The sequence below is a fragment of the Polypterus senegalus genome, chromosome 6, assembly GCF_016835505.1.
Source record: "Polypterus senegalus isolate Bchr_013 chromosome 6, ASM1683550v1, whole genome shotgun sequence".
Lineage (NCBI taxonomy): Eukaryota > Metazoa > Chordata > Cladistia > Polypteriformes > Polypteridae > Polypterus > Polypterus senegalus.
Window position 1 is genome coordinate 148111945 of NC_053159.1, and position 14548 is coordinate 148126492.

Consider the following 14548-nt stretch of genomic DNA (forward strand, 5'->3'; position numbering starts at 1 on the left):
AACTCTACTAAATTATAAGTAAACATGGTCAGCAAAAACATGTAGCTCATTAATGTCAAGCATTGCGTGTTTGCTTTGCCATTTCCAGCGCCTTTCTTTATTAGCACAGAAGCTGAAGGCAGATGCCTTTCTCATACAGTAAATAAACATAGTTTCCTGCTGACAGCCCAGTGTAGTCTGCTTGCATCCCATCTCAGCTGCCCTAAGTTACCTGGAAACGCTTTTACATTATATAGTGAACTTTGCTAAATGTACTTTAAGATATAAAATCCAAACCTCACAACTATTAATTAATTTGTCTTGTTATGATATTTTTTGCCACATTGGTTAAACTGTGAAAATTCTGTGCACGCGTATAAGAAAGAAAGTGGAGCTAAGATAAGACTAAGTGTGTGAGTATGAGGTTTAAAGAGGCAAGGCTGTGAGTAAAGCATGTTAACATTTTGTTAATTATTTTGTAGTTGCTAAATAAAGTTTCCCGTCGATTTCATCATGTGTTGTGACTGGTTTTGAATGAGTTCTAACAATTAGCAAGTCTGTCAAAACCTAGTCACAAAACATAACATTTACTTATTTGGCTGATGCCTTTATCCAAGGCAGCTTACAATATTTAGGATACAATTGGTTACATTTCTTTTGGTTTTCCAATTGGAGCACAGGCAGGTCAAGTGACTTGCTCACAGTCACCCAGTGCCAGTAGAAGGATTTAATCCCACAACCTGACGGTTTGAAGTCCAAAGCCTTAACCACTTCACCACACTGCCTGTCTAATGTAAAGTACATTGAGTGGATTTATTTTTTTATGCCCAATCTCCATTACTTAAAACGATTATGTTCAACCTGATCAGTTTTCCTACTAACCATCTGCATTTTAATTTCAGGTTCACTGATGCTTAGTAATGGAATACCTCATGCATTAACAAAATAACCCTGACATTTCTTTTCAGTGCTTAGTGTTACTGACATTAATTGAGTTCAGAAATACTATGTTTTGCTTGCTGTTTTTTGTTTGTGTTTTTAATTTTAAAAACCTCAGTGTTCACTATCAATTGTCTTTATATCATTCAACACAGTGTGGACATAGCCTCTACTATAAATTCATTAGCTGTATTTATTTATCACCAGTAACGACACACTGCACAATACAATTGACTTTGAGCTTTCATAGTTTTCATCCTCGTTCTCTGTATGTTTAGCATTCGTTTGCTCAGAAGTTGATGCCCTTGTTGCTTCCTGAGCAGCTCTTCTTTTCTCCACTCTAGTGGTCCACTTCTTCTCTTCTTTCGTTGGCATCTTTTCGTTTTAAAGTTGATTAAGTCGGTGTTTGTGTTGCAATTACTTAGTACATTTTCCTTAATTTTTCACTTAAGCTGGCACTTAAGTCCTAATTCTGCCTCAAGAATGATTTAAGATATGAAGAGGTTGGGGAAATGATGGCGAAGGTGGTAGGGATGAGAACAGCACCTGTAAGCATGCGCCACACAACCACGCTGCTGGCCACTGCCAAGAGTTGATTCAACAATAAAATAAAAATTAAAAAGAGGAATAACCTTGGAGGTCAATCATCAACCCGAAAGCAGATAGTAGACATCAAGTTGTATATTTGTATTAAATTTCAGGTCAATAGTTCAAACGGTTTGCGAGCTACAGGTGATTTAAAATCCTGGACAGACAAACGAACAGCCACAGTAGTGTATTACATAAGAAGATCTCTTCTGTGGCATTATTGTAGTACTGTATTCTTCATCCCAAAATATTTCAGGTATAGTACTATAATCTTCTATGTGTTTATTTCTCTAATTGTTTTAGTTATTTTCACATTCTCCACTTTTTCTAAGTAAAAACTCTTTATAGTATTCAATAATCCATCAATCTATTATGTTTAAATAAATTTCAAATACACCCCAGTAGCTAAAAACAAGGCACAATTAAAAAAAAATAAAAAAAAAGAAATTGATGAATTAGTATTAATAAGTCCACGCTAAATATGTTATTATTATTAGCACTTTATAATACATTCCCATTCTTAACTTCTTAGAATAAAAATGTAATTTATTTTTCATTGCCTAAACAACCTGCCTGCTTTGGTATGTCAACACTTTCTAGAGCATTTCAATATTATTATTTTAGTTATTCTTAAAATTTGGAAAGAAGGGAAACTCACACCTTTGAAGATTATGATGTTTATTATGTTGGGGTCAAATTGACCCCAATCAAACTTTACAGAATTTCAAAATGTTTAATATTTGGACATTCACAAAACACTTTAGATCCTCATTAAACATTAATTGATAGCATTTACAGATCATAAACAAGAATAAAATGGTCAGACCTGTCTTCAAAACCAAATCTTAAGTCTGGCATTTGGATTTCTGTGGTAAGTCACTAGTCCGTGTGAATTTAGAATATAAATGATCTCAGTCTTGGTTCTGGGAATTATTTTTCTAAAGCTCTAATGTGAAAACAACTGAAATTAAAAGAACAGCAGCAATGCTGGTTCACTAATCAGTTAGGCACTAAGTTGAAGAGATTGTTCTAAATGAGAGGTCAGGGCCTCTATGGGCAAACATCATACAATACAGCAGATGAACTAATATCAACAGAATAAAAAACCTCTTGCTAAGATGCCAAAGTATAGTTGACCAAAGGGCAGCATTAAGCCCAAGCTGTCTTAACAAAAATGTAACCGTTCAAAAATGTATTCAGCATACCCCTCAGAAAGCTTCCCTGGTAGTAACTTAAAGGGACATGTTACCTAGTTTACACCAAGGCTGACAATCCTCCGTAATGAACAACAGGGGTATGTACATTACTTCAAGGGGCACCTTGCTGTCACCTATCATTGAACAACTTTTGTTATGCTTCTTGTAGCTGTTCCTTTAGTACCTTGCCCACAGAGCAGTTTGTCACTGCATAGGCATGAGGTCTTAAACTACCAATGCCAATACTTGGCACCTTACTTTCTTATAGCCTTTATTTCCTGCTTCTGCATCAATATACACATTTTTAATGCAATTGCTTAAATCTAAAGGAAATATCAATCATCAAGCATGATATGTGCACTAGAACTACTGTAGTTCAATCAATACCCACAGGTAAATCCTTAGGCTACAACATTTCCAGCTCTAACAATTTCAGGAAACTCAATCCACTCCCCTTTGAGCAGTTCCTAATCCTCAGTATTCTCAAAACAAGTAACCCCGGAGACACAAAAAGATCAGTTGAGTCTACAAAAAAGTGTGTTTAAGACAAAATGAGAACTTATGTACATAAAAGATGTCAGGAGTCTTGAACAAAAGAGAATGAGATATTTGGTCAAATACAATAAGACATAAGAGAATAAATTGACTAAATGTTAACATCTCTTTGGTGAGCTTTTTTTTAATCTCTTAACTCCCCCTAAAGCACTGGCAGAGCTACACAAGTGCTCTCCTTGAGAAGTACACTATATACTTTAGGCATGTTTGACAGTAAGCAGGCGTGTTAATATCCACATATGGTCATCATTAATAGAAAAAAACAAAAAACTATCAGATATGACTTATTAGGAAACTGGGTTGATTAATGTTTTGAAATTATTGAAGAGATTTGCTCAGTACAGTATTTGCTGTAATACAGTATTATGTTAAACATTTACTTTCAGAATATTACTTTATTATTGACTGTTTATATTAGTTAAATATTCTGTATATTTGTACAACTTGTTTGCATTTCTTGTTATATTAACTTTACAATGAGCAGCAAACACTGAGTGATTTTCTTGTTTATTTAGATTTCTATTTATCAGCATCATTTATAAACAAACTCTGCAAGTAAATTATCTGCTTAAAATCTATTGTTTTTTTTTAAAAAACCTTAAATCAAAAAGTTTGATGAAAATCAGAATGAAAGAATGTATGACTTATGTATTTTAATAATAAATGTAAAATTGCATTACACCAGAGTCTGACAAAGGCTCTGAGCGCATCTATTTCTTCAATGTATTGATTTTTGTTTTTTTATTCTTGCAGGTTGTTCACCGTACATCAGTTCCAAGTGCACTGGCCGTTGACTGGATTGGAAAGAACCTGTACTGGACTGACACAGAAAGGAAGAGTGTGGAGGTGTCCAAACTCAACGGCTTATATCCTGCAGTTCTAGTGGGGACAGGATTGAAATACCCAAAAGATTTGGCTTTGGATATTGAATCTGGGTAGGTAATGGCATTGAAGTGATCACTTTTTGTGGTAAAAGTAAGCAGTAAGTTAAATATAACGCATTTGAACTCAACCATATTTACTGTAAGTCATACTTTGTTTTATATTCACACTAATTTTAAAATTTTGTTTTTGTATTTGTTTAAAACACTGTATAAGTGATGAAGTATATATACAGTGATCTCTCGCTATATCGCGCTTCGACTTTTTCGCGGCTTTACTTCATTGCGGATTTTAAATGGAAGCATATCTGCGGATTTTTCTCTGGTTCTCGGATTTCTGCGGACATTGGGTCTTTTAATTTATGGTACATGCTTCCTCAATTTGTTTGCCCAGTTGATTTCATACAAGGGATGCTATTGGTGGATGGCTTAGAACCTACCCAATCAGAGCATGTATTACATATTAAATAAAACTCCTCAATGATATACGATATGCTTCCCGCACGGTGCTTGATTGTTTGCTTTTCTCTGTCTCTCTCACTCTCTCTGACATTCTCTGCGCCTGACGGAGGGGATGTGAGCAGAGGGGCTGTTTGCACAGAGGCTGTTTGCCTAGAGCAGGGATTCCCAAACTATTTTGGGCAAGAGACCCCTTTTCCAAAATGAACTGATACCTCAGACCCCCATAGCCAAATTACTTTAAAAATACTATCTCTAGTTTTTTTTCCTATTGATACAAAATACTTACCAATTTAAAAGCTTTGCGGTTGGTTAAGTGAGTAAACTTGACATCATTTTCTCATCAAAATTTAACAAAATAAATAGACATAAAATTCAGTAAATATCAAGTGTAATTAATAATTATTAATATAAATTATGTAAAAATACTTAAGTAGGTAATTATTTTTTGAAAAAAACATTTAAATCACAAAGTAAAGATAAAAAAATAAAAAATTTAGTGTGATGGATGAACCTGGTGACTTTCTACCAATCTAGCTAAATCTGGTTCAATATTGGTGAGTTGTAGCCTTAAATCTCCGCGTTCATTGATTTTCAAACAGTTTCTTTGTTTTGTCAAAATGTTTGTAACCACACTGAAGCCTTTTTCGACTAGGTATGATGATGGAAAAGCGATAAGGTATTTTTCAGCAATGTTCCACAATGCAGGATACTGTGTTTCAATGTTGAGCTGCAACCAGAACTTCTGATAGCCTTGTTTGAACTTCTGCTTAAGCTCCTTGTCTGTGCTGATGGTGATCAACTCTTCTTGCATTATCACATTGGCTTCTTCCATGGCTGTGATATTGTACGGATTTGTTATCCATTGAGGAATTTGTAAATTTAAGAGATCCTCAAACCTCTTAGTAAAATCCTTGTGTAATGCGTCCAAGTGAGTGACATATGATAAAATAACATCGTCTTGAAGCATTTCTGGTAATTTTGACAAATGCGGAAACTGTGAATATTCTTTTCTGCTTAAATTTTGTTTATAAAGGATAAGTTTACCCACAAAGGCCGATATTATTGATTTTGTTTTAATCAAGTTGAGATCGTCACCCTGTAGCTGCAAATTAACTTTGTTAAACATACCAAAGATATCAGTCAAGTAATAAATATCTGTTTTACAATTGTTCAGATTTTCTTTCAAATTTTCTTGTAAAAACTCCAACACAGATTCAAAAATAGCTGAAAATCTTGCTAAGCAAGAGCCTCTTGATAGCCAGCGAACTTCAGTGTGCAGAAGTAACCGAGTAAAGACTTCTTTGTTTTCCTTACATAGCTGAGCAAATAACCGAGAGTTCAAAGAATTGCTTCGAATCTTGTTGACAGCATTTATAACATATTGTAAAGACTGGTGCAATCTAAGACACAGATTTTTTGCTACTAAATGCTGTCTGTGAATCACGCAGTGAATGACCAGTACCTCAGGCAGTTGTCGCTTTAAGTGAGCTATAAAACCTCGATGATGACCAACCATAGATGGTGCACCATCAGTCGCAACAGAAACAATGTTCTTCCATGGAATAGCTTTGTCTGTAAAAAAACGTTCCACAGCCTGAAAAATCGATTCTCCTCTGGTATCAGTCTCTAAATATGTAGCAAAAAGCAGTTCTTGGCACATATTTTCATCTTTAATATATCGAACATATCCTAACAACAGAGATTCATTGCCGGGTAATGTAGACTTGTCCAACTGGAGAGAGAATCTGTTGGTCTGTAAGAAATTGCATAAAATGTTTTCCACGTCGCGACCCATCTTGTCTATTTGTCTCTGAACGGTGTTATTGCTCAAAGGAATTCTCTTTATTATATCATGTGCGGGCTTGTGCAATACATTGCTGAGGACCTCCGCAATGGCTGGTAAAATAAGCTGCTCTCCAATTGTGTGGGGTTTCCCCGACTTCACTATTAGTAAAGATATATTATAGGACGTCTTGCATAGATGATGACGCAAACATCGATCTTATGGATGGCCTTTTCTCTAGTTTTTCTTTAAGTGCTTGAAAGAATGACAAGGGCTTACTTTTTTTGTCAGCATGTACTCTTGATAAGTGGTCCTCCATTTTTGAAGGCTTCATGGCATCGTTACTGAATACTTTTTCACATATGAGACACATCAGCAAGTATTGATTTGATAGAGATGGAATAAATCCAAACTTCAAGTAGTCCAAACTGTATTGTCTGCATTTTTTTTTTCGTGTCTGCCATCATAAAACTCGCAGTAAACTTGCAAATCAAAAAAAATCTATGTTTAAGAAACTAAAAAAACAATAATAAAACTGTTAAATTTGCACACGAGCTTATTTTTATCACACCTAGGTACTGGATGTTTTTTAGGTATGCTCACGAACTTACTCATTGATAAACTTGGATATAGTCACTGCAATATACAAAATTTGTATTAGGTACCAATCAGCTTAAAAAACAAAAACAAAGAAAACTGAACATTTATAATTTTAGGTAACAACTTTTCTAAAGTAATTTCAAAAAATACTTTTAAAAATATTAAAACGTTTTTTGGTACTTACCCTGTTACTTTTTCATAAACTGCAGAAATGTATGGTTACGCTATTAACGCGCGTAGGTAACTAAGCACTTTGTAAATTCTTTTTCAATCACTTTATTTTAATTCACTTTATTTAACTATGTAATCACTTTGTAATCTGTTGAAATAAATTAGCAGATGAGTGTATTATCATTCAAGCTCCAACGAATTTCAAAACGCAAATGAACTTTCAACCTAAGTGCAAACTTGTTATATAGTAAAATATCAAGAGCATGTTTGGACTTGAACTTGATCATGATTTCGTTCGTGTTAAATCGCGTATATACGTCAAATACAGAGCAAGTCAAAACGTGCCCGAAAGACTTATACGCTCAAATTATCTTGCACGAACTTGTCCACGCTTATTGACTTGCCGAGTTTTTCATCTTGTACGAACTTGTGCACACTTATCGACTTGTTGAGTTTTTTAAAAGTACAACAATGATACTTCCTACTAAAATATTAGTCATTCTTATAACAAGTTGGTACACGTAACACAACTTATACAGTATCTTGAAAGTTTCAAATAAGAACTTGTGTTAATTAATAGGGGTCGATTTTTAGACCTCGTTGACCCCCAAAATCAGTTTTCGTTTATGTCGACCCCTGGGAAACCGATTTCGACCCCAAGGGAACCCCTGGCCTAGAGGATACGAACGCTCCTCTAAAAATGCTGCTTTATCGCGGCGCTTCGGCATACTTAAAAGCCCAAAAGCACGTATTGATTTCTTGATTGTTTGCTTTTCTCTCGCGCTCTCTCTCTCTTTCTCTGACATTCTCTGCTCCTGACACATTCCTTTGAAGAGAACATATGTTTGCATTCTTTTAATTGTGAGAAAGAACTGTCATCTCTGTCTTGTCATGGAGCACAGTTTAAACGTTTGACTAAAGGGTGTTATTTCATGTCTAGAGGGCTCTAATAATGTTAACAGTGTGGGAGAGTTTATAAGGGCTTAAAATATATAAAAATAACTATACAAACATATGGTTTCTACTTTGCGGAATTTCATCTATTGCGGGGGGTCCTGGAACACAACCCTCGCGATCGAGGAGTGATTACTGTATATACATTTCATGCTCAGCATATTAAAACAAATAACAGAATTTCCATTAGTTAACAGTAAACATTTCCATCAATTTCTGTAGTCACTATATATGGAATAAAAGGAGCTAGTACAATGAGATTGAGGCAGGAATATGCTTGGCCACTAGTCTGTCATAGTCAGTAAGCATAATATGATTTATAAATTTTTGGAAGTATAATATGGCCATAATTTTATGTTGGTGCAATAGATGGAATGGTTTTTTCTATATTATGTGGGAACTTTGCAGAGTGATGGTTCTGAGGCTAGGGATCTGCATGGGCAGTCGGAAGGTTGCTGGTTCAAATCCCATAAGCACTCTTGAGCAAGGCTCTAAACCTGCAATTGCTTTGTCCTGGGTATGACGTTAATCTGCATCCAGCCCTGCATTTAGGCCCTCCATCCTGCAGGGAAAAACCTGGGGGTTGGTGGCGGAAATGGCACTCCAGCCACCATAAAAAACTCACACTGTCCCATTTCACCTGAACTAGTGTGGTGCTGAGGTATCACCCGTTGCATGGCTGCACTTGGGTCCTAATCTGGGATCCTGCGTTGGTTTGTCATGTCGTGGGTGCTGCAATGCGCTGTATCAGCGCATACTCCTAACCTCTCTCTTGTGGGAACTATGTTTCAGCAGTATTTTTTGTTTTTTAGGCAGTACTGTTTATCTGTATTTTGATATGGATACTATTAGTTATTCTCTTTTTTATAGATATTTATACTGGATAGACTGTTGTGACTATCCACATATTGGCTCCATTGGAATGGATGGGACCCACAGACATGTTGTCATCGACACAGAAATATCCAAACCAAATGCTTTAACAATAGATTATGTCAACAGAAGACTTTACTGGGCTGATGAGAATCATATATTTTTTTCTAAGATGGACGGATCAAGCAGACGCAAGAGTAAGTAATTTTGTTTTTATGTGTGCAAAAATGTTAAATACACTATTCTGTGTGTAATTATAAAAGTCTTCTGCTTTAGAAATAAACTGATTATTACAAAGTAGTTCATAATTTGAGATACATTATTTATCTCCGATACTAACATCTTAATTAATTGTTATCTAATTAATTTATTATTTATTTAATCTGCCATATTTTAAAAAGTTTTGAACAGATCCTCAGACTGAGTATTTGACTTTTTCCAATTTCACATAGTATAGGACATCAGGTACCTACTAACGTAAAGGTGGTGGGTTGGGATTCTTCCAGCTGAGCTAGATACGTGCATGTGATAATAGTGAGGTAAAGGCAGGTACAATTTGATTGTCCTTCTCCATTTTTAAGTCTATCTGGGAGACCACCAAACACAGCTGTTAATGGATTAGGAGAGATTGTGACAACAAGGCTGTCTGATAGGCATTCAAAGATTTTTGTCCAAAACGATTTTAATTTGGTGCAAGCTCAAAACATGTAGCCCTGTGGTGCTGGAACTCGATTGCAGCATACACAGGTTGAATCTTGCACTGGGCATATTTTGAATAGTTGTAATCGCCTGCTTTCTTAGCACAGGTGAGCAGAAAACAAAAGAGCAACCATACAATGAATGTATTTGCTGGGATGGCTTTTCAGTTTATAAACTCTAAGGTTGGTGTTGGTGATTTAGTTCATACTATGCCTTTTGGACTGGTGTTCTTTATTTAATTGTTTCTTTTTAGAAACTCCATCTTGTAATATGATGATATTCTGAAACTTATGATTTGAAACTGTCCTATTGCCCTAAAAGAGCAAACATTTTAATTTTATAAAAAAAATATATATATATATATATACAGGGTGGTCCAGATCTAATTATGCTGATCCAGATCGTCTGGATGATTTTGATTTATGTGGGAACGATTCTAGTTTGGCACAAAACTCTTTGGATTCTTCATGTCGTCAGTTTGCACACTTCTCGATGGTCCGGGATTTTTTGGGTGATTTTCTATGTAAATATTATTTTCTTAATAAGTTATATCCTAATGAAAATTGCGTAATTAGATCTGGACCATCCTATATATATATATATATATATATATATATATATATATATATATATATATATATATATATATATATTATATATATATATATGTATATATATATATATATATATATATATATATATATATATATATATATATATATATATTAACTGCGTTGTTAAGAAGTACGTGTTTTTCAGTGGCTTTACAGTTAGACCACAAGGTTCAAAGCTTCAGATTTACCTAATGTCATAAAGTACTTCATTAAGTACAGACTGAAGAGTTTCTAATTGATCTGCTTCTGTACTGTACTATAATTGACTGTACATCCATCCATCCATTATCCAACCCGCTATATCCTAACTACAGGGTCACGGGGGTCTGCTGGAGCCAACACGCAAGGCAGGAAACAAACCCCAGGCACGGAGCCAGCCCACCACAAACTGTACATTTTATTTGTTTCTTTTGTGGTTAATACAAATACATTAATTGGTTAGGTTTCATTTACAGTAAGACAGTAATTGTTATTTTAGCATATTGTAGCTGCCTAGGAGTGGCACTTACAATGCAGAAAGATAACGGTTAATAATTCAACCCAGCACATTTTTTTTTTATTATATAACAATTCATCTTTCTACCTATATTCTAATTTTTCCACCAGTAGCAATTATTTAATGTATCACTTTTAGAAAATGAAAATGATCATGTTTTTATACAGCAGTTTACTAACAGCATTGGAGTAAATCTCGAAATTTCAGTCTTCTGTTCTTTTATGCAATAATAAAGAACCTTAGGACCTGACAGGTTGTCACAGCAATTATTCACAAGAAGTGGTGTGGTTGTATCTGTTGCCCATGTAGTACTGAGAATTCTGTCTGGCATTTCTCCAAGGCTAATGATTAATCTTGCGGTATTCTATTACAGTCCTTAATCAAGACATCCAAGGGGTGATCGGGCTTACATTATTTGAAGACTACATCTACTGGACAGATGGAAAAACCAAAACACTTAATCGAGCTCACAAAACCTCAGGAGCAGGAAAGATATCATTGCTTAACTCCTGGCATGCCATATCTGATATACAAGTTTATCATGCTTTAAGGCAACCTGATGGTAATTTTTTTTCCTTCTGATTTTGAATGTAATTAGCCTCAGTCAGTGTTGTGATAAATAACAAGATGATCAAAGTCTTACAGTAATTGTTTGAATTTCTGTGACCTATAGAACATTCCTCAGGTGATTTTTATTTGCTGTGTCATATGTTTAACACTTCTATTTTCTGCATATTTTTCCCTTCTTTAAAACATGTTTAGAAAGTTACTCTTCTGAACAGTTAATTTATTTATTTATTTATTTTTCAGTTTTGAATTTAGAAGAATGGTTGTGAAGATATGCTGACTTATAAACTGAAAATAATGCGAAAAGCCTAATATAGCAAGCAAACAGTTCTGGTTTTTGAATCTTCACATGTCGATAGCTTATAGGTATTTTATTGGTTTTTGGTGCAGTGGGGACTATTACTTTTAAACCCACGTATTGGTTAGAACTAGTGGTAGGCGTTTAAACAGCTACATCAAACATTTATATTCCAGAGTATTCCCATGGAATTAAGTCCTAGTGTATTTATTTTGAACTGTAAGAAAAGTCATCACACTTTGTTTGAGAGCCATGCTTTACATATTAAATGGTAAAAAATAAATTGCTGTTTTTTTTAAAAAAAAAGACATATGAGAACACAAGCTGACATGATTTCTGTAGGAGCTGAGTCCCATATAGTGACAGTTGGGGTGCACAAGTTTTGAGATGTGGTACTTTACCTTGTTACACACTGAGAGCGTACAGACTGGGATTTCCAACAGTCTGGTCAATGAACTGAGACTAACCTCCTTCATGTGCACAATATTCATTTTACAGCAATAGCTTCTTTCATGGGTGCCTTTTATTAATAACAATTAATATAATAATTTTACCTGTGTACAATAAAAATAGTGTGACATAGTGGCACAGTGATAGTGCAGCTGCCTCTCTGTAAGGAGATCAGGGTCGCATCCTGGGTCCTCCTTGCATGGAGTTTGCATGTTCTCCCCATCTCTGCATGGCTTACCTCAGGGTGTTCAGGTTTCCTCCCACAGTCCAAAGACATGCAGCATAGGTGGATTGGCAGTACTAAATTGGCCCTAGTGTGTGGTTTGTGTGTGTGTGTGTGTGATAACCCTGGCACCCTGGCCAGAGTTTGTTCCTATCTTGCGCCCTTTGTTAGCTAGGATAGACACAATATTCATTATACAGTAATAGCTTCTTCTCTGGATGTCTTTTTCTGAGCCATCTACAAGACCTACCAAAAAACACTTGAACTAAGACAATCCTATGAATTGGTAACACTTTAGGTAAGGTAGAAATGCATATATTGCTCATTTATTCTTATGTAATGAGACCTTAATAAAGGCTTTATGTGGTGTTAATAACACTTACAAAGTATTATATATGTAAAGTGGCTATTCATCTGTGCATTATGGCCTACTAAAATAACTTTACTTTGAAATTGTCTAAAGTGCCTTAAGTGATACGTAGTTCTTTTGATATTGTATATTTCAGCATAAAACCTGTGAATTCTTCCTATTCATAAGTTATTTTACCAGCATATCAATGCCACACTGCACAGAGTTGAATTACTTGTCTACTGATACTTTATAACCAAAATTAAGACTAAATTAAAAACTTTGTGAAAGTTTTTTTTACATAAGAATAAGTAATAGATGCATATTTGTAGTACCTAAACTAAAGTGTTAACTATGAATTTTGCAAGAAGACCAAAAGACGCGTAGACTCGTATAGTATAAGCCTATATATTTCAAAAAACAATCATGTGATTTTAGTTGGAAAGTTAATAGGCAAAACCACTTAGTCTATGCCTATACTACTACATTTTCATTTAAAAACAGCATTTTATAGCTTAAATAATCTCTGTCCATACTACTATTTTTACTTAGTTTACGAAAGTATCTCTGTCCTCAATAAAATAACTAAAAACACATACTGCACAAATTAGCTGTTTGTCTATACTGGGCATGCTCGCATCAGGAAAAAATGAGAGAGGAACTGTCCTTCACTTTAGACTTTCATCTGTGTCTTGCGTTTACACATGAGGACAGCACTGGTGAATATGAAAACAAAGCCACACATTGCTTTATTTGGAGTGATGATTAGATAAAATTGTTATTGAGAGCATTAAGACAAGCAAAATTTTACGAGCAGGATCCAATCAGTTATGGGCACAAACCAGTAAGAGTATGGTTAGAGTCTGTTTTTTCAAAGCTTTCATCCACACTGCAAAGCTGAGACTGCAGTTTCATAAATATATGGCTCTAAAAAGTGTTAAAAAACACTGGGGCAGTATGGATAAAAGGCATAAACAGAGCCTAATATCTACATTTTTAAACAAAATTTAGTAGTGTGGACATAGCATTAAGAAGATGGCTGATTAATTTGAACTCCACCACATTATCACCCAATACTGGCTAAAATTATCAATAACTGAAATATCCATATCTCCTAAACCAGAGAGAGGCATTATTTATGTGGGCGGTAAAACTAGTAGCGCCCTATGGAATTTAATAGTAGTAGTGAAGGCTTACAGCTGTTATGGCTTTAGAATTTTGAGTATCAACCTCAGTGTTTTTAATATAGGATATGCAACATACTGTACATAATTTACAGAAATTAAAAATCACATTTTTGGGGTTTTTCTTTTCTAACATGCTCAAGTATTGTACTTGAAATAAAAATGTATTTCATAAATATGTCAATTTACCCTAAAACATTAAAAACAAAGGATTAATAAAAACGTTTTCCTACTTTTCCCTAGATAGGAAGACATTATTTAAACACATATCCATTTTCAGGCCAGCTCCATCCATTTCAGTGTTATAAGGAACCAAGCTCTGTTCAGAACCAATGAATAAATATATGTGACCTCACCAACATACTTGTTTATTTTAGGGAACAACAATTCACAGCCTTACAGTCACTCCATTGGATGTCAGAGTTATCAGCTGAATGATTAGCATCACAGTGTGTGCATACTGAATTGACATCAGATGAAACTCACCCAGACATTGAAAATTCCATACAAGTAAACTTCTTTGCCAGGGGCCGAATTAGGGATCCAGCTGCTATTACAGTTGTTGGAAGCAGTACTTAACGCACCACCTGATATATCCTAAAAATCCAAAATTCAACACATTTTTCTTAAAGTTGCTTCCCCAACAACTGGGGAACGTATATTTCATAAATGAGGGCAGATCCCTCT

The 14548-nt window shown here is 34.9% G+C and overlaps 1 protein-coding gene across 1 annotated transcript in view; it reads left to right on the top strand.

Annotated features, from left to right (window-relative positions):
• LOC120530667 (low-density lipoprotein receptor-related protein 1B-like) overlaps positions 1–14548 on the top strand; it is a 1848048-nt gene that overhangs the window by 1557470 nt on the left and 276030 nt on the right. The window contains exons 60-62 of the mRNA XM_039755091.1: positions 4011–4192; positions 8979–9178; positions 11164–11352. Of these exons, the coding sequence (XP_039611025.1) occupies positions 4011–4192; positions 8979–9178; positions 11164–11352 (571 nt within the window). The remainder of the gene's footprint in view (positions 1–4010; positions 4193–8978; positions 9179–11163; positions 11353–14548) is intronic.